At 41.3% G+C, this 18,547-nt stretch overlaps 4 protein-coding genes across 10 annotated transcripts in view; all 4 read right to left on the minus strand.

Moving 5' to 3' along the window:
• Window positions 1–18,547, minus strand: part of LOC125443515 (protocadherin beta-16-like) — a 431,392-nt gene that overhangs the window by 17,520 nt on the left and 395,325 nt on the right. The window lies entirely within an intron of this gene.
• LOC125443516 (protocadherin gamma-A6-like) lies at window positions 3,897–6,408 on the minus strand. The gene has a single exon (XM_048515706.1). It carries the CDS (start codon window positions 6,330–6,332, stop codon window positions 3,897–3,899), a length of 2,436 nt encoding a protein of 811 aa, XP_048371663.1. The 5' UTR covers window positions 6,333–6,408.
• Window positions 12,199–14,679, minus strand: LOC125443725 (protocadherin gamma-A12-like). The gene has a single exon (XM_048516016.1). The coding sequence runs from the start codon at window positions 14,677–14,679 to the stop codon at window positions 12,199–12,201; it is 2,481 nt and encodes an 826-aa protein (XP_048371973.1).
• The window catches only part of LOC125443727 (glucose-6-phosphatase catalytic subunit 1-like), an 8,651-nt gene continuing 4,865 nt past the window's right edge, over window positions 14,762–18,547 (minus strand). Inside the window, exon 5 of the mRNA XM_048516017.1 lies at window positions 14,762–14,817. Within this exon, the coding sequence (XP_048371974.1) occupies window positions 14,762–14,817 (56 nt within the window). The remainder of the gene's footprint in view (window positions 14,818–18,547) is intronic.

Here is an 18,547-nt window from a genome sequence, read left to right on the forward strand (position 1 = left end):
GCTTGGATCTATTGAGCATGTGACCTCCCCATTGATTCCGGAATCACTATCTTGCACATTGAGAATGGCAACAACAGTTCCGATTGGTGAGTTCTCAAGTATCTCATTGGTGAGATAGGTTGTCTCTAATTCAGGTGCATGGTCATTCAAGTCTGCAATGGAGATCACAACTTTCGATCTGTCACTCAGGCCTCCCCCATCTTTGGCTTGCACCTCGAATTCATATGAAGAAGAATCCTCATAATCCAGTTTTCCACCAAGTGTTATTTCACCAGTTGAATCGTTAAGGAAAAATGTTTGAGAGTTATGTTTCACTAGCGTTTCAAAAGAGTATTTTATCTCCCCATAAATACCTTCATCCAGATCAACTGCTTTTACTGTAATGATTGTGGACCCTTTACGAATATTCTCTGGGACAGTGGCTTCATAAACAGGTTGGCTGAAAACTGGAGCATTGTCATTGGTATCTAGAACTATAATGTGAATTTGAGCTGTGCCGGATCTCACTGGATCTCCTCCATCAGAAGCGGTGAGGATTAGATCATAAACTGATTGCTCTTCCCTGTCCAGAGTCTTATCCAACACCAATTCAGCACGTCTAATGCCATTTTCACCTATCCGCATTTGCAGAGAAAAATGGCTACTGCCTGTGAGTTGGTAACTCTGTACAGAATTTATACCTAGATCTGGATCTTCAGCTCGTGGAAGGTTAAAACGGGACCCCATTGGAGATGCCTCACTGATTTCAAGCTCCTGTTCCCATGGATGAAATTGAGGATCATTATCATTTATATCTGTTATTTCTACTTCTATTCCATAAATCTTTAATTTCTTCTCCAAAATAACCTGGAGATTTAAGGTGCACTTCTCTGCCCGTCCACAGATCGCCTCCCTGTCTATTCTCTCTGAAATTTGTAAAATGCCACTGTTGAAGTTCAAAGCAAAATACTGAACGGTACCTGTCCTGGTAACAATCCGGAGTCCATGTTCAGAAAGGTGCTTTCCATCCATTCCTAGTTCTTTTGCAATATTCCCCACAAAGGAGCCTTTCTGCATCTCTTCAGGAATGGAATAGTGGATCTGCTCAGCAACTGCCTTCCACACAAACAGCATAATTAAATATTGTAAGAGTCCTTTGTTCACAGTGCTCCATTGCTTCTGCATTTATCCTATTCCCTTGCAGTAAGGTAAGAGATTCTTGTTCTTCTGGAAAGGAGGTTCCTCTGGGTTATTTGTAAAATAAATGTTTTTGTTTCATTTGCTGTAACAGCAGTGCAGACCTGATCTCTCGGCTATTTTGTTCTTGTACCTTCAACGGCACTGCTTGGTTAGCTGGGTTTATAAAGGGGATTTTTTCCCTTCTTGGTGGACAGTGACACCTAGAGTCCCAACTATAAATTACAGATAATACTTACAAAATGTAGTCTTTTGTTTTCCTTGACCCAATTCTTCTTTTTCTATATTAGAAAGTTTTCAAGGCAAAGTTGCCAAATTTTTATTTATGATCATAAGCTGACTTTAAAAAAAAATCCAACAGTGGACATGAGATTAGGCACAGTTGTACATAAAACAACAGTATAATATATGAGCCAGTTTTGTCTTCTGTTCTTTATTTAATAAAATGAAAGGCCTCGGATAGGACATCTTTTCCAACTCCTGTACAATGTAGGAAGCCCAAAGTATTCCATACAGATGGCTACTCAGCCTCTGCTTGAAGATCTCCAGCAAATAAGAGCTGACCACAACATTATGCTAATCGGTTCCGTTGCTGAACTGCTCTCATCATTAGGAACCATCTCCTAACATACAGCTGAAATTTACCTTTGTGTATCTTTAGTCCATAAGTTCTAGACTTGTCCTCAGGCACACCAGAGAGCATAATTTTGCCCTATTCCGGTATCTGAAGAGTATGATCATATTTCCATTCTTCAGGCTAAACAGGTCTGTTGCCTTCAAACTTTCTTCAACATCTTTACTGTAACCCCTTCTGAACCCCTTCTAGTTGCCCTACATCTTATGACAGTATGAGGTCCAGCAATGGACAGCAACCCAGACAAGGTCTGCTCACGCAGAGTAGAATAAAAAATTATATTTATTTATTTGCCTCATCCATACCCCACGTATCTCCTCAACAAGTGGCTGATATTGTACTCCCCTCCTCCATTTTATCCTCATAATAACCCTGTGAAATTAGGCTAAGTGTGTGTAACTTGCTCAAAGCAAGCTTTCATGACAAAATGGGGATTCAGACCAGTGTGTTCCAGACTTTGGCCTTTTCTGCATGCACAACTCACCACAAATTTTTCCCAGTGGTCAAATCTTGTGTTGGAAATTTTCTGTGAAATTATTCAGCACACCCCCTTTATCCCTGTTGTTTTAGGGCTTTTTCTATTTTTGTCTCTTCAATTACATTTATTCCACATGCCACTGATGGAAAAGCATTATTCCTGATAGTGGTGGGATATAATCCATGACACGGAAGAACTCTTCCCCCTCCTTTTTTTGCACAGGAACTCTTGCTTTACTGTACAGTTACACTTTGAAGCAGCAATTTAAAAAGGTCACAGACTCCATTTCAACTTTTGAGAACTACCAATTCAAAATGGAAGCTAAAATAACTCCTGGAGCAGATAGTTTTACCTGAAAGGGCAGAATCATTTAGCCCACCCCACAAACACAAAGAACCAAATTTTCCAGTCAAATTTTATCTGCAGTAATACATGATTATTACTGCTGCAGTCTCAATTACTCCCAGTACTCTTTTCAATCACTCCAGCATTTTAGCATTCTACCACTGATGCAAACACCCCTGCTTCAAACGCGCTCTCTGCGCATAATTTTACATTGCTAATTCAATATGAAATTGACAAAGCTGATTCAATTGACCCAGCTTGTATCTCTTCCTGAATGTTAAAATCACAAGTTCTATATGAAATTGACAAAACGGATTCAATCAACCCAGCTTCTTTGTATCTCTGCCTGAATGTTAACATTGCAAGTTCTGTGTGAAATTGACAAAGCTGATCCAATCAATCCAGCTTCTTTGTATCTCTGCCTGAACATTACATCGCTAGCTGAATGTGACAAAGAGAAAAATGAATTAAAAATTCCTTTTGGAAATGGAAGTGCAGGGAGAAAATAGGTGGAGGGGAGGTTAGCCAACTACATGAGGTATGGAGTGCCAAAGGTTCACCACCATGGGGCTAGATGTTCACTGAGACAGAGAAATGAAAACCGTTTCAACATGATCACATGCTCAATGAAAGCAGGTTTGGAAACAGACTGAAAAAATTGCAGTTAAAGTACTCAGGAAAACCATGGAAAAAGATGACGGGAAAATGTTTCTGGAACCAAATATTGTTTCTGGAACCAAATATAGTTCTTTGCATTGTCTCAAGTTACTTAATCTCCCCATTTAATTATACATGTATTACATGGATATTTACATCTTCCATACACCTTTGATACATTCAAATATAGTCTCCCTCTTACATGAATGCTATTTCACATTTTCATGTTTGAACTAGGGCCCCGTACTATTTGCTCCATCAGTGGCAATGTTAGTAAATGTTTGCAAATAATACTCCCCAAAATGTACCCAAGGAATGTGATATACCTGATTGTAATATTATTTGTTAGCCAAATGGTTAACAGTGATTAACTAATAATTAACTAATTAACTAATAAAAATGGTTAACTGTGATTAACTAATAATTTCCTGCATTGAGATAATTGTTCACTTGAGGGTTTCATGCTAAGGCATTACAGAGATGGAGGCTGATGAGTTAGTAAAAAACACAACAGAAGGCAACAGAATAAAAGATAAAATGCCAGAAGCTATACTTAAAATTCTGATAAAAGACAAAATATTTACTTGGCAATTTAGCAACAAAAAGTTAGCTTACCTGGAGTACAATCTGATCTCCACTGGTTAAATTAAAATCTTCACCAGCTAGGATAGGATCCTTTATCTCACCAGACAAATCGTTAGTCAGAGTATCGGCATAATTTGCCTTGGAAAAATTGAACTGGCTTTTCCTAGAGTCCGTGGTCAAAGAGACTTCCTGGCAATAAGAATGAAGAAAAGCTCGAACGCCATCAATCCCCACGAACTGTGAGACAGGAACACCAGTAAAATTCACACTTTGGGAGTCACAGAGCTGAGAGATTCTCCACCTGTGCAATCTGATCACCAGCAGCACAAGGAGGAAGGCGAAAAACAAGCAGGAGACAAAAGCCACAGCAACCACCAGGTAGAAGGTGAGGTCTGACTGGGAGTCTACAGGAGCGGTGATGCTGCTGAGGTCAGTCAATACATCAGGGATGCTGTCAGCCAGCACCACAGTGACAGTGACTGAAGCAGAGAGGGGGGGCTGCCCATTGTCCTTCACTAAAATCACCAGGATTTGCTTAAGAGCATCCTTCTCTAGAAAGAAACGGGCTGTCCTGACCTCTCCAGTGTGGAGTCCTATGGTGAAAAGACCTGGCTCTGTGGCCTTGAGTAATTGATAGGAGAGCCAGGCATTCTGGGCGGAGTCTGCATCCACTGCCACCACCTTAGTGACCAGATAGCCGGGCTCAGAGGGGCGGGGGGCCAGCTCTACTCCAGTGGAACCATCACTGGGAGTAGAAGGGTACAAGATTTCTGGAGCATTGTCGTTCTGATCCAAGACGAAGAGAGTCACAGACACACTGGAGCTGAGGGGTGGGGAGCCTCCATCTTGGGCCTTGACCAGGAAATTAATTTCTTGAAACTCTTCATAATCAAAGGAACGTAGGGCATAAATAATCCCATTTTCAGAGTTAATAGAAAGGTAAGAGGAAAGGGAGGAATCATTGATATCTCTTTTAATGATAGAATAAGTTATCCTGGCATTCTCATCTCCGTCTGCATCGTTTGCTGTTAGGGAGAAGACTGAAGCTCCTCTCTGGTTATTTTCCATGAAATACGATGTGTAGACCGATTTTGGAAAGTGAGGAGGGTTGTCATTTGTATCTACAATGAGAAGTGTTATTACCATGGCTGCAGAAAGAGGAGGTGTCCCATGATCTGTGACAGAAACGGTGATATTGTATGATTCACTCTGCTCTCTGTCAAGGTTATCGGCCGTTACCAAACTGTAAAAGTTATCTGTCGATTTTTTCAGTTGAAAAGGAAGTATTTGGGAAATTAAGCATGTGACTTCACCATTAATTCCCGAATCTCGATCTTCGACGTTTAAAATAGCAATAACAGTTCCAGATGGTGAGTTCTCCTGGATGGTGCTTGTGAGAAAAGTCACAGTTACCTCAGGGGCATTATCGTTCAGATCTGTAACGGTAATCTCAACCTTTGCCCTGTCGGAAAGTCCGCCATAATCCTCAGCATAAACCTCAAATTCATAGAAGGATGATAACTCAAAGTCAATGTTCCCCATGACCGTTATTGTGCCAGTTGTTGAGTTTAAAAGAAACATATGTGAGTCCTTCTTGATCACTTTTTTGAAGTAGTATTTCAGCTCTCCATTGATTCCTTCATCCAGATCAATAGCTCTAACTTTACAAATTGTGGACCCTTTAGGAATATTCTCCTCAATGCTCACTGCATACAGCGGTTGACTGAAGACTGGCGCATTGTCATTCACATCTAAAACAATTATTTTGATTTGAGCTGTGCCAGTCCTGACTGGATCTCCTCCATCAGTAGCTGTGAGGATTAGTTCATACATTGATTGCTCTTCCCTGTCCAGATTCTTTTCCAGCACCAGTTCCACATGCCTGGCACCATTTTCTCCCATTTTCACATCCAGAGAAAAATGGCTGCTGCCCGTGAGCTGGTAACTCTGCACAGAATTAATGCCAAGATCTTCATCTTGAGCTTCAGGTAGAGGAAACCGGGATCCCTGGATAGCTATCTCACTGACTTTCACTTCCTGTACTCCAGGAGGGAAGTGAGGGGCATTGTCATTTATATCTGTAATTTCCACTTCAACTCCATATAGTTTTCTTTTACTCTCAACCATTACTTGGAAGTTTAAGATGCATTTCTCTGCCTGTCCACAGACTGCCTCTCTGTCTATTCTCTCAGAGGTTTGTAAATGACCATTGTGGATGTTTAGAGAAAAATACTGAACCATACCTGTTCTAGTAACTATGCGCAGGTCATGGTCTGGAAGGTGCTTTCCATCCATTCCTAGGTCCTCTGCAATATTCCCCACAAAGGAGCCTTTCTGCATCTCTTCAGGAATGGAATAGTGAATCTGCCCATCAACTGCTTTCCAAAGAAACAGCAGGATTAGATATTGAAAGATGCCCTTATCTTTGCAGCTCCACAGCTTCTGTGTTTGTTCCATCTCCTGACAGCAAAGAAAAAGGCCACTGGTTCTTATTGGAACAGGCTAGGGTCTTCTGTTTCTTCTTAAACCAAAGGTTGCATCTCATGTATTCCTCACAGTGCCATCTGAAGACTGCTATTCTGAATAATAAAGAACCATCAGCTGAACGGGTTGATTTGAGTGCATTTCTCTGCTGAATTGGTGGACAGCGACACCCAGAGTCTCATCCCAAAATTGCAGGTTTTGTTTTGTTTTCAAGAGGAAATCATTCTCACGTCTGTGGTTATTAGAGTCTTTCTTTTCTCAATAAAATCTGTCCAAAGCCTGAACTTCAAGTCTACAGATTCAGAATCTGGTTAAGCAAATGGGCCTGAGTGGATCCTACAGTTTCAAGTAGAGCCTATGTATATCGAAGCGCCCTCCCCCTTTAAATCTGTTAATCCACTTTCTGTTACGTATGAAAAGCTTTGTATTTGATGTACACTATATTTTGGATTGGGGGGGACTGATCAATATATGCATATAAATAAGAGGGTAAAGGTAAAGCAGCGTTGCACTTAAGTAAAAAGGTAAAGGCGAGCACCAGGTCATTACTGGCCCGTGGAACAATGTCACATCGTGATGTTTACTAGGCAGACTCTGTTTATGGGGTGTTTTGCCATTGCCTTCCCCAGTCATTTCCATTTTACCCTCAACCAACTGGGTACTCAGTTTACCAACCTCGGAAGGATGGAATGCTGAGTCAACCATGAGCCAGCTACCTGAACCGACTTCCACTGGGATCAAACTCAGGGTGTGAGCAGAGCTTGGACTGCAGTACTGCGGGTTACCACTCTGCGCCATGGAGGCTCTTATGCATGTAAGTAGTAAAAGAGATTTATAAAAAATAAACCTAAGTGTAATGGAACAAAGACAACTGAGTGTTCATCCAGATATTAGGCATTTGGATTCTCTGAGACTCCCCAGTTGCCCTGCACATTTCTCTCACTGGTCTTCTAATATCCTTTTCCTGTACGCCCCTTGGGGTCAACAGTAGGCCTGAAACTTGAAATGTTCATATGTGAGAGCTTAAAAGTGCAATGTCTTTTTTTTATTTTACAGTCAGCGATCAATAGTACAAGATCAAGGTACCAAAAGTGCAGTGAGGGGAGCAATCTTAACTAAGGTCCCTTCCGCACCCGCAAAATAATGTGTTTTCAAACCACTTTCACAACTGTTTGCAAGTGGATTTTGCTATTCTGCACAGCTTCAAAGAGCACTGAAAGCAGTTAGAAAGTGCATTATTCTGCATGTGCGGAACGAGCCTTCGTTTGAAACTGGAATAACCTGAATATAATAACATCCAGCTCTGCCTCATTTACTCTATAACATGCTTTATGCTTTTGTTGGGGTCTTTATTCATATATACTACTAACCTAAAAAAAATGCAACAGACATTTGAAGGTCTTGTTTCCAGGCAATCCAGTGAACAATGGCTTGCTTGTTTCCTTTCAGATCTCCATTAAGTTCTAGAGATTTGCTTTTTAAACAATGAAATCTAGGAATTCAGAGAGACAGTTAGTATATATTTCTCAGGTGACACTGACCCCACAAACCTTCTGAGGAAAGCAAAGGCCTTCTAGTGATAGGGGACTGGAGCAGAATAAGTGGGTGAAAGGACTGGTGGAGAGAACGCACTGCAGTTCCACCCTCCTTCAATTTTATTTCCTGTTAAAGTACAACAGTGAATGTGAAATATGAAAATGTGAAATATAAAAATGCCACTATACATTAATTTTAATTGAAGGACAGAAAAATAGTTAATCTCCATCCTAGAATTTTGTGGAATTCCATTTATTACAAAAACAATTGAAATACAATGTAAAATAGAAGATTGTATTAAGGCCAAATGGCATGCTTAAATACTCAAATACCCAAAACTTTTGGCCAAGGCCAAGGCATATTGGTTATTCTCTCTACATCCACTCATTTGATGTGATCATTTCTTTAAGTAATGGCATAATCTCAAGCACATACCTGATAAAACACTTGGGCAAAATTGCTTCAATGAATAAATGCTCTTAGATCACTTAAACCAGAATTGCTGCAAAGAATACAAAAAGGGAACTGCTGCTATATTGGTGCCTATCTCAGCTCTGGCTTGAATGGGTTTAGGATGGTAAAAAAGCCCTCCATCAAGATATTCTGAAGATATGCTGTTGGCAAACCCTTCTGGAACCATGCCGGGATAGAACTAAAAGGTGTCTCATGGAAAGACCAGGGCTTAGTCACCATCTTAAGTCTTACCAGGCCCAGCCATTCCCCCTGCATCAGCGCAACACTGTGTCATAACTCAGCTGATGTAAAATTTGGTAGCAGCAGTGGAAGGTCATAGTTAAACCATGGCTAAGTCAACATTCTAAGCTCCCCATATTGCCCTGGTAGGCCCCTCTGCTCCTCGGAGGATGACCTACTCGTGATCCCTGGCCCAAAAATTATCAGGCTGGCCTCGACGAGGGGTAGGGCCTTTTCAGCCCTGGCCCCTACCTGGTGGAACAAGCTCCCTAGGGAGATCAGGGCCTTGCGGGACTTACAGAGTTTCTGCAGGGCCTGCAAGACGGACCTGTTCCACCAGCGTTTGGCCAGCCTAGTTAAAAATATATCTACCAAGTCATCTGGCCTCCCGTGGGCACAAGAGGGGGGAGGGGGGTAGCCAGACGCCATCCACATTTTTAAATGGGTTCTGTTTTTAGGTAACTGATATTTAAATTATGTTTTAATGTATGTTTTAACCTTGTTGTGAACCGCCCTGAGCCCTCAGGGGGAGGGCGGTATATAAAATTAATAATAATAATAACAACAACAACCCCAAGTGTTCTTCCAGTTGCAGTGCAATTTTACGCCACTAAAACCTCAGGCATATATCTGAAAGATTCCATAGAGGTTCATGCCAGTGAAAACATCAAATGCCTTTCACACCACACTTCCAAGACCTGGGGGAGCTTATGGTACCAACTGAATCTACAGCCACTCACCGTCCTCCAAAGTGCTATATAAGCTCCAATCGAAGCACTATATAACCTAACCCATAGTACAGAAGACACGGTTCCCAGCACAGGGCTATCAGCTATGTGGCCTAATCTCAGGGCCCTTAAGGTCAAACTAAACAGGACTGTTTCCCACAAGTCCTGGAAGTATTGGCTTTTCCAGTGAGTCTTGTCTTGTCATGTTGAAGGGGCTCAATGTTGATTGGAGCTGCAGCAGTACAGGTAGAGGAAAAACTTCAGCACGTCACCCCCTGCTCTGCTTTCTTGATGTTTAATTTTGCTGAATTGTTTTAGTCATATTTTTTTTGTTCCTGTCTTCATCGGCTTCCCATAAATCAGGGGTGCCCAAAATTGGCACCCCGCATTGTGTCCCCTATGGTGTTCTTTGTTTGGAATCAGGGCAACATTTATTAGAAACAAGGGCATGGGTTGTAACTTTTAAGTTTTGTCTGCGTCTTTGTTTCTGCACTGACCCTTACAGTTTGTCCCAGTTAGAAATGAGAGAGCTTCAGCTTTCGAAATGGTGGCTACATGTTGAAAAAAAGATCTTTTCCTTGGGCTTCTCTTGGGAGGCCCTACAAATACTCACCGCTCCAGAGATTTACTATCGCTTAAAGTCTAGATTATTTGATCAAGAATATCAATTTCTCCTGAGCAAAGCGCAAAGCTCTTGATCTCCAATATTCTTTGGGATTATCCCTCAGAAAGCTAGCCCTGCTATATACCTGGAACAACTTGTTAATTACAATTGCAGATGGGTCATGACTAGAGCAAGGTGTAACTCTTTTCCGTCAGTACATCTTCAAGGTCACTTCTCTAGTATTCCACAAAATGAGCATTGCTGTCGTTTCTGTCCTGATACAACTGATTCACTTTCTCATATTCTGCTTCACTGTTCAAAATACACCAACATCAGAACTGATTTGGGAACTGTATTACCAACAGGATTTATGCTCCTTTCTGATAAAATAAAAATGGCTAAGCTTCTAAATAACTCTAATGTTTAAATCTCTGAAGCTGTTGCTATATTTTTACTCTGTGTACTGCAAGTTGCGCAATAATGATCTTCCTATTGTATTTGGAATTCTTGACACACACCGGTTTTATGCCTAATAAAGGTTTTGGATTTGGGTGCCCAAAATTCTTGATATGGTGGGGACTTTTGGAGTTCTGAAATAGAGTCATGGGTACCACCACAAAATGGCTTTCGTGGGAGCAGGGATCAATCACAAAACGTTTCTAAGCCAAACATTAACCTATCAGGCAGGCAGCTGTTTCTGAATGGGTACCTCATGCACAACCAAAGTGAATATCTCCCATGGTCAACCTTTGCTTTAGGGAAGAGATACTGTGGGCAAGAAGAGGGCATCGGGGAATGTATGCATGAGCACCATGGTATCCATAGGTGCCATGAATGAATGCATGAATTTTTTTTTAATGCCATAGGCTAGTGGTGGCGAACCTTTGGCACTCCAGATGTTATGGACTACAATTCCCATCAGCCCCTGCCAGCATGGCCATAGGCCAGCAGTAGAACTTTCTTCGTTTGACTACCCTGTCAATCTACATTTGTGATCATTGGTCTCCTGTGGTCATCCTACTACTGTAACAAGATATAATTAATCCTTAAAAATATTTATGAGATATAAAATACATTTGACTTATTAAAACTGTTACACAAATTAACATAGGCTAAAAAAGAGTTACCAGGAGCCAAACTATTTCTACATTGTTCAAAAATCCAGGATTTGTTTATCCAGTACTTACCTGCCCTCATCTGCACTTCTTTGCTTAAAATCATCCAAGCAGAGATTGCTCCATATACCTTTTCCTCCCAAGAAAGATGAATATCATCATAAGTATACCAATGTAGTAATATATCTACAATTCTTGCATATGGATATTTTGTGATGAATAGAACTGTACTTACTAGGTTTTTTTACAAGAAGACTTGCAATTCCAAATGCATTTCTTTATCACATTATGATCTTTAAAAACAAAATCTTTATCACATTATGATCTTTAAAAACAAAAACTTTATCACATTATGATCTTTAAAAACAAAAGGGATTGGAACAATAGTCAGAACCTTCCCTTTCAGAATGGCCATTTTGCCCAAAGTTTTAAATTTTCCAGAAGTATCAAAACCATTTCCCCATGCTTCACTAATGGTTAAAAATTCTCTTCCATCAGTCTAACCCTAACCCTATCCACATTATCTACAATCAAGAATCCTTCAGATCTTAACCAGGATTCTGTCATGTTTCCAGTCCAAGTTCTTATGTACCTCTGAATCAATACCAATTTATCTGGATTAATCTTACAGTCCTAGATCATACTAAATTAATTTAATAGTCTGACCAAATTAGCAAATATATAATTTGGGGTTACCCAATGTTAAAACATCATCTGCATAAAGAATGTTTTGTTGATTAAATTCCCTACCCCAATATTCTGAATATCCTTCTCAATTTAACTGCCAAAACCTTTGTATGCAGATTAAACAACAACAATGGACATGCCTTCCTTACTTCTCCACAGAGTATTTGTGAATGGGCATTAACTAATATTGCAGTGGCTGGAGGACTAAAACATTAGAATAATTTATTTCCTTGAAATGATCTTTGAAACCAGATCTGTTTAAAGATGCCATCAGATAACTGTATTCACTCCTTTCAAAATCCTTCTCTTTATCAGTGAAGTAGAATGCCATTAGTAAATAAATGTTATAGTAAATAAATGTTCAGACTCCAGCAATAGCCACAATCAAAAAAGGGAGACTATGATGACTCTATGTAAAACTCCTGAATCAAATGCCAATCATTTAAGAAGGCTTATATAGGTACAGTATCTCTGTTTTATGAACAAGGACAAAGACCCAATTGGAATGTTAAAATAAATAGAGTTGACATGCCTACCTGACTTATTGCGGCTTCATCACCAATGACGGCTGAATCACCTGTGATTAACAAAGGATCCGGTTGATCGCAAGCCTGCTGCGGTGTCAGAGTATTTGTGCAGCTTCCAATTGGAAAGAGAATCTGACTTTTCCGAGAACCCGAAGTTAATGAAAGCTCGTGACAGTAGGAGCGAAGAAATGCTCGGACTCCATCGATCCCCACAAACTGTGAGACAGGAACACCGGTGAAAGTCACACTCCCAGAATCACACAACTGAGAATGCCTCCATCTGCGAAGTCTGAGAGCCAGCAGTACAAGGAGGAAGGCGAAAAACAAGCAGGAGACAAAAGCCACAGCAACCACCAGGTAGAAGGTGAGGTCTGATTGGGGGTCTTCAGGAGCTGAGATGCTGCTCAGATCTGTGATGACATCAGGGATGCTGTCAGCTAGCACCACTGTGACTGTGACTGAGGCAGACAGAGGTGGCTGCCCATTGTCCTTCACTAAAACCACCAGGCTTTGCTTGAGAGCATCCTTGTCCACAAAGAAACGGGCTGTCCTGATCTCTCCAGTGTGGAGTCCTATGGTGAACAGCCCAGGCTCTGTGGCCTTCACTAACTGATAGGAGAGCCAGGCATTCTGGGCAGAATCTGCATCCACCGCCACCACCTTAGTGACCAGATAGCCAGGCTCAGAGGAGCGAGGGGCCAGCTCTACTCCAGTGGAGTCATCAGTGGGAGCCGAAGGGTACAAGATTTGGGGAGAGTTGTCATTTTGATCTAAAATTAAGAGAATCACTGAGACATTGGAGCTGAGTGGCGGGGAGCCTCCATCTTGAGCCTTGACCTGGAAATTAATTTCTCTGAATTGCTCATAATCAAAGGAGTTTAAGGCATAAACAACCCCAGTTTCGGAATTAATAGACAAGTATGAGGAAAGAATGGAATTCTTGTGTCCTTCAATGACTGAATAAGTTATTCTAGAATTCTCGTCACAATCCGGATCATTTGCGGTTAAAGAAAAAATCGAGGCTCCTCTTGGATTATTCTCCAGGAGATAAGACACGTAGGATGATTCTGCAAATACAGGAGCATTGTCATTTCTGTCTAGAATCTGTAGTGATATGTGGGCAGACGTAGAAAGTGATGGCGTCCCATTATCAGCAGCAGTAATGACAACATTATAGTTTCCTACTCTCTCCCTGTCAAGGTTATCATATGTCACTAAACTATAAAAGTGGTCCATCGATTTCTTCAATTGGAAAGGCAGTTCATTTGGGATTGAGCACGTGACCTCACCATTGACTCCTGAATCTCTATCTTGCACATTTAAGAGAGCGATAACAGTGCCTACTGGAGAGTTTTCAGGTATGGTGTTGATTAAAAAGTTGGTTGCCATTTCAGGGGCATTGTCATTCAGATCCGTAACCACAACCACAACTTGTGACCAGTCACTAAGCCCGCCCCCATCCTCTGCATTCACCTCAAAGTCATGTAGCGAAGCCTCCTCATAATCAAGACTGCCTACAAGTGTTATAACACCAGTCGTTGAGTTTAAAAGAAACGTTTTAGAATCTTTCTCTGTGATTTTTTTGAATGAATATTTTATCTCTCCATTGATGCCTTCATCTAGATCAGTGGCTCTTACAGCAGCTATAACGGACCCTTTAGGAATGTTTTCTTCAACCTTAGCTTTGTAGGCTGGCTGGCTGAAAACGGGCACGTTGTCATTTGCATCCAGAACTATAACATGGATTTGCGTAGTGCCAGATCTCACGGGATCGCCCCCATCGGTAGCGGTGAGGATTAGATCATGAACTGGTTGCTCTTCCCTGTCCAGACTTTTTTCCAACACCAGTTTGATGTGCCTAGCACCAGTTTCTCTCGTTTGCACATCTAAAGAAAAATGGCTGCTGCCTATCAGATGGTAGCTCTGTACAGAATTGGTGCCCAGATCTGGATCTTGAGCTTCAGGAAGAGGAAACTGGGACCCCAGCATAGATGACTCACTAATTTTCAGTTTCTGTTTCCCGGATGAGAACTGTGGAGCATTATCATTTATGTCAATAATTTTCACTTCAATTCCATAGATCTCTAACTTATTCTCAATAATAACCTGTAAATTTAACAAGCAGTCCTCCGCCTTTCCACAAATTTCCTCCCTGTCTATTCTCTCAGAGGTTTGCAAATGGCCAGTGATGACATTTAAAGTAAAATACTGACTTGTACCTCTATGGGAGATAATCCGGAGTCCATGTTCTGAAAGATGCTTTCCATCCATTCCCAGATCCTTTGTGATATTCCCCACAAAGGAGCCTTTCTGCATCTCTTCAGGAATGGAATAGCGAATCTGCTCAGCAATGGCCTTCCACACAAACAGCATGATAAAGCACTGCAGGATTCCTTCTTTATTCTTCCACAGCCTCTGAGTTTCTTCCATTTCTTAGCAGAAGGTTAAAAAAACACAGATCCTAGTGCAAAGGCTTCTCTCTTTTTTGCTTCAAAGCAAGTGTACCCTTCTTTCACTTCCCTGAAACGTCTGTAGAAGTCTGATCTCTGTGTTGTATTTCGTACTTACCTATTAAAGAATTGCACGAATGTGTTAGCTGGAATCAAGTTGGTGAACAGTGGCACCCAGAGTACCAGCGAAAAACTGCAGATTATTTTTTTGCTATGATAGCAATTCTACAATGCCATTCTAAAATTCTTCTTTAGATTTCAGGCAGGGGTTTCAGACATAATTCAAACTCAAAACCAGTCAACTAATCAACAAGGGGAAAGTTTTAAATATTCTCCTAACACTCAAGGAGAATACCAATACTACTAATACTTAAGAAGGATGATATCAATACTATGCACCCCAACCTCAAATCCTTCCCTCAACTTGGGAGATATAACAACATGATGCTTTTGGAAACTCCAGTTCCATCATTTAAGAAGGAAAAGATTCCAAGAACCAGGCATTTGCACACAGAAGGTCTTCATTAGAAACTATGCCCCCTTCCGCACACACAAAATAATGCGTTTTCAAACCACTTTCACAACTGTTTGCAAGTGGATTTTGCTATTCCACACAGCTTCAAAGAGCACTGAAAGCAGTTTGAAAGTGCATTATTCTACACATGCGGAATGAGCCTAAGCTAGCCAGTCATGCTGTATAGTTAACCAGCTATATGATATGCCAGACCACTGTTTGTCAGACTACAGCAACATGCCATAGTGCTTCAAGTATCAGTCGTCAATAGTGACTGGAAAATATTTTCAGCAAAAACTCCAGACCAAGAGCAAAGAACATATAAGAATGAAGGTCAGCACGCACCTTGTACAAAGAAGTCTTTTTACACCCGTACCCTCTAAACTCTTTCTTTTGGGATATGTCCAACTGGTAAGAGCAACTTCAGTAGGCTCATTGCAAAAGTATTCGTTTTAGCTTTTAGGTGAAAGTGTATTCTGCAATTTTATTATAGCTAATTAAAAGGAATCATTTTGCATAACCCAATTGGTTACAGATATTTGGTGTTTTTGGTGGTCTAATTGTACCCATCCTCTGTGAACAAAACAAAGTTCTGGGATCCCTAACAGGGGCATGGATGTGGTCAGAGATTCAATTCTAAATTTCAGTTAACATTAATCAGTTTAAGTAACTTATTCCATTTCATTTAGCACATAAAAACTCAGGTATAACTTACTTTTTTTAAAAAAATATGTGCCAAATGTAATTAATGGATAACCCTAAGAGGCTACTTACTTCTCAATAGATTATACAACACATTAACACTGTCAACACAAACATTTTCAAGACACGTGCTAGGCTCCTTCCGCACACGCAAAATAATGCGTGTTAAATACTACTTGGACCACTGCTTGCAAGTGAACAGTGCTATTCTCAAGCACAGCTTCAAAGAGCACTGAAAGCAGTTTGAAAGTGCATTATTTTGCATATGCGGAATGAGCCTGAGGTTCATTATAAGAGGTTCCTTAGAGTTTTTCAGCTATTTCAAAGAATCTTGCCCAAACATGAAACCTTGACTTTCTTTTTGATTCTTGAATATTCTGCCAAAAACCAACTCATTGCAAAACTCTAGTTTATATTCCAATAGATACTCATTCCAAGCACATGTAGTCAATGCACTTTCAAACTGCTTTCAGTGTTCTTTGAAGCTGTGCGGAATGGCAAAATCCACTGGCAAACAGTTGTGAAAGTGGTTTGAAAACGCATTATTTTGCGTGTGCGGAAGGGGTCACAGATTTATCTCTTGCATCCATTATGACAACCTTCTGTGCTCTGGACTTCTTAAATTTCCAGTTTTCTACCTCAATTTTCCTCCTGTCCAAATCAGATCATAAGCTCACTTGCCTATTTATTTAAAACATTTATATCTGGACATATTTCCTCAGACTTAGGGTAGCTACGTATACAAAAGTAATTATTTTGCATTGACAGTTGAAGCAGAAACCTGCCTTTTTAACATATGTTCCTCTGTAATTCATGAAAATTATAACTATATGAATATTTGAAGCTGCTTTGTATTGACACAAAGCATCAGCTCTTCAACATCTTCAGTGGAATTTTGCCCCAGCCCCATTACCTGTGTCATTTGTAATTGTAGGTGGTGGAGACTGAACATGGAATCTTCTATATGCATAGGAGGTTCAAGATCTGAGCTGAGTGCTTAAATTGCAGAATAAACTGCTCTGAAAACCACAACATTGGGACCAAAGAAAATCCTCTTCCCTCTTTATATACAAAGGCATATGTAAATAATGCATTTCGGTGCGGCCCACGGATTTTACTGCCATTTAGGGGGCTCAACAGGAAAAAGATGATCAAGATAAGAAATGATGTTGGACCTGTGGTGGGATCCAAAAAATTTAGTAACAGGTTCCCATGGTGGTGGGATTCAAACTGTGGCGTAGCGCCAATGGGGCAGGGCGGGGCACGATGGGGGCATGGCCGAGCATTCCGCGGCGGGGCATTCCTGGGCGGGGCTGTGGCAAGGACGCAGCTGCTGCGCCGGTTCTTGGGCAGGAAACGAATGCACACAGGCGCAGGCTGCCATGCACGCCAGTGCACCTCCTGCTAGACTGCTTCAAGTTCTGTGCGCTACTGCTGAGAGGAGAGGTGTAACTAAGGCAAAAATCACGTGGCAAAATCACCAATTAGTAGCCCCCTCTCAGCACATACAAATAATTAGTAACCTACTCTCGGGAACCTGAGAGAACCTGCTGGATCCCACCTCTGTGTTGGACTCCTTGCCCGTAACTGACTATGACCAAGTAAGACCAATTCAGTGGTGTCAGAGTAGCTGGATGTCAACCAAGTAGTGCCAAAAAAAATTCCTGCCAGTTTTCAAGCAGGCACAGACTCCTTGGGTGATCATCAAGGCAATCCCTTTGATTCCTAAGAGGAGAAGAAGAAGAGTTGGTTTTTATATCCCACTTCCCTCTACTGAAAGGAGTCTCAAAGCAGCTTACAATCACCCTGTCAGACCCCTTGTGAGGTAGGTGGGGCTGAGAGAGTTCTGACAGAACTGTAACAAGTCCAAGACAACCCAAAAGGCTTCATGTGGAGGAGTTGGGCACCAAGCCTGGTTCTCCTGATCAGAATCTGCCGTTCTCTAGGGGTAGGATGGTTGGGATTGTGATCCTGCTATTGGCATGATTCAGGAACCAGATTGTCCAGGGGTGTCAGATATGGACTATGTTTCAGAATAGGAAAAGGACTTTGGGCATGAATGTTCATATCTTCTAGATGGGTGCCAAATAGCGCTAAAGTACCATACACCCCCTTTGATTTCGGGATTCCTACCGTACCGGATAGCCTTGGTAGTACTACCTCTCCCTTTTTCTGGCCCAACGTCTGACTGGGATATACCTAAACCCAATAAGTACTTTTTGGCAATAAAATGTCAAAAGTAGTCATGTTTAAATGTTATCCATCCCAAATTCTGAGACTCTTGTGGGACAGACTGATACTGCAACAGAGTAGGATCTGATCATGTCATATACTTCCACAATATTGTCAGCTTAGATCCAATCAAAGTTGGTGTACAGACTGCCGCGGTGGTTAAGAAGGCCCAGCAAAGACTGTACTATCTGAGAGTTTTAAGGAAACAACAACTGAATGGAAAACTCCTGGTGTCCTTTTACCGCTGTGCTATAGAGAGTGTCTTAACCTACTGCATCTGTGTATGGTTCTCCAGTTGCACAGTGGCAGATAGGAAGGCGCTCCAAAGGGTGATCACTACTGCACAGAGGATTATCGGCTGCCCTCTCCTCCTCCTTGGAAGAACTCTATAATTCCCGAA

Source organism: Sphaerodactylus townsendi, linkage group LG14 (genome assembly GCF_021028975.2).
Source record: "Sphaerodactylus townsendi isolate TG3544 linkage group LG14, MPM_Stown_v2.3, whole genome shotgun sequence".
NCBI lineage: Eukaryota > Metazoa > Chordata > Lepidosauria > Squamata > Sphaerodactylidae > Sphaerodactylus > Sphaerodactylus townsendi.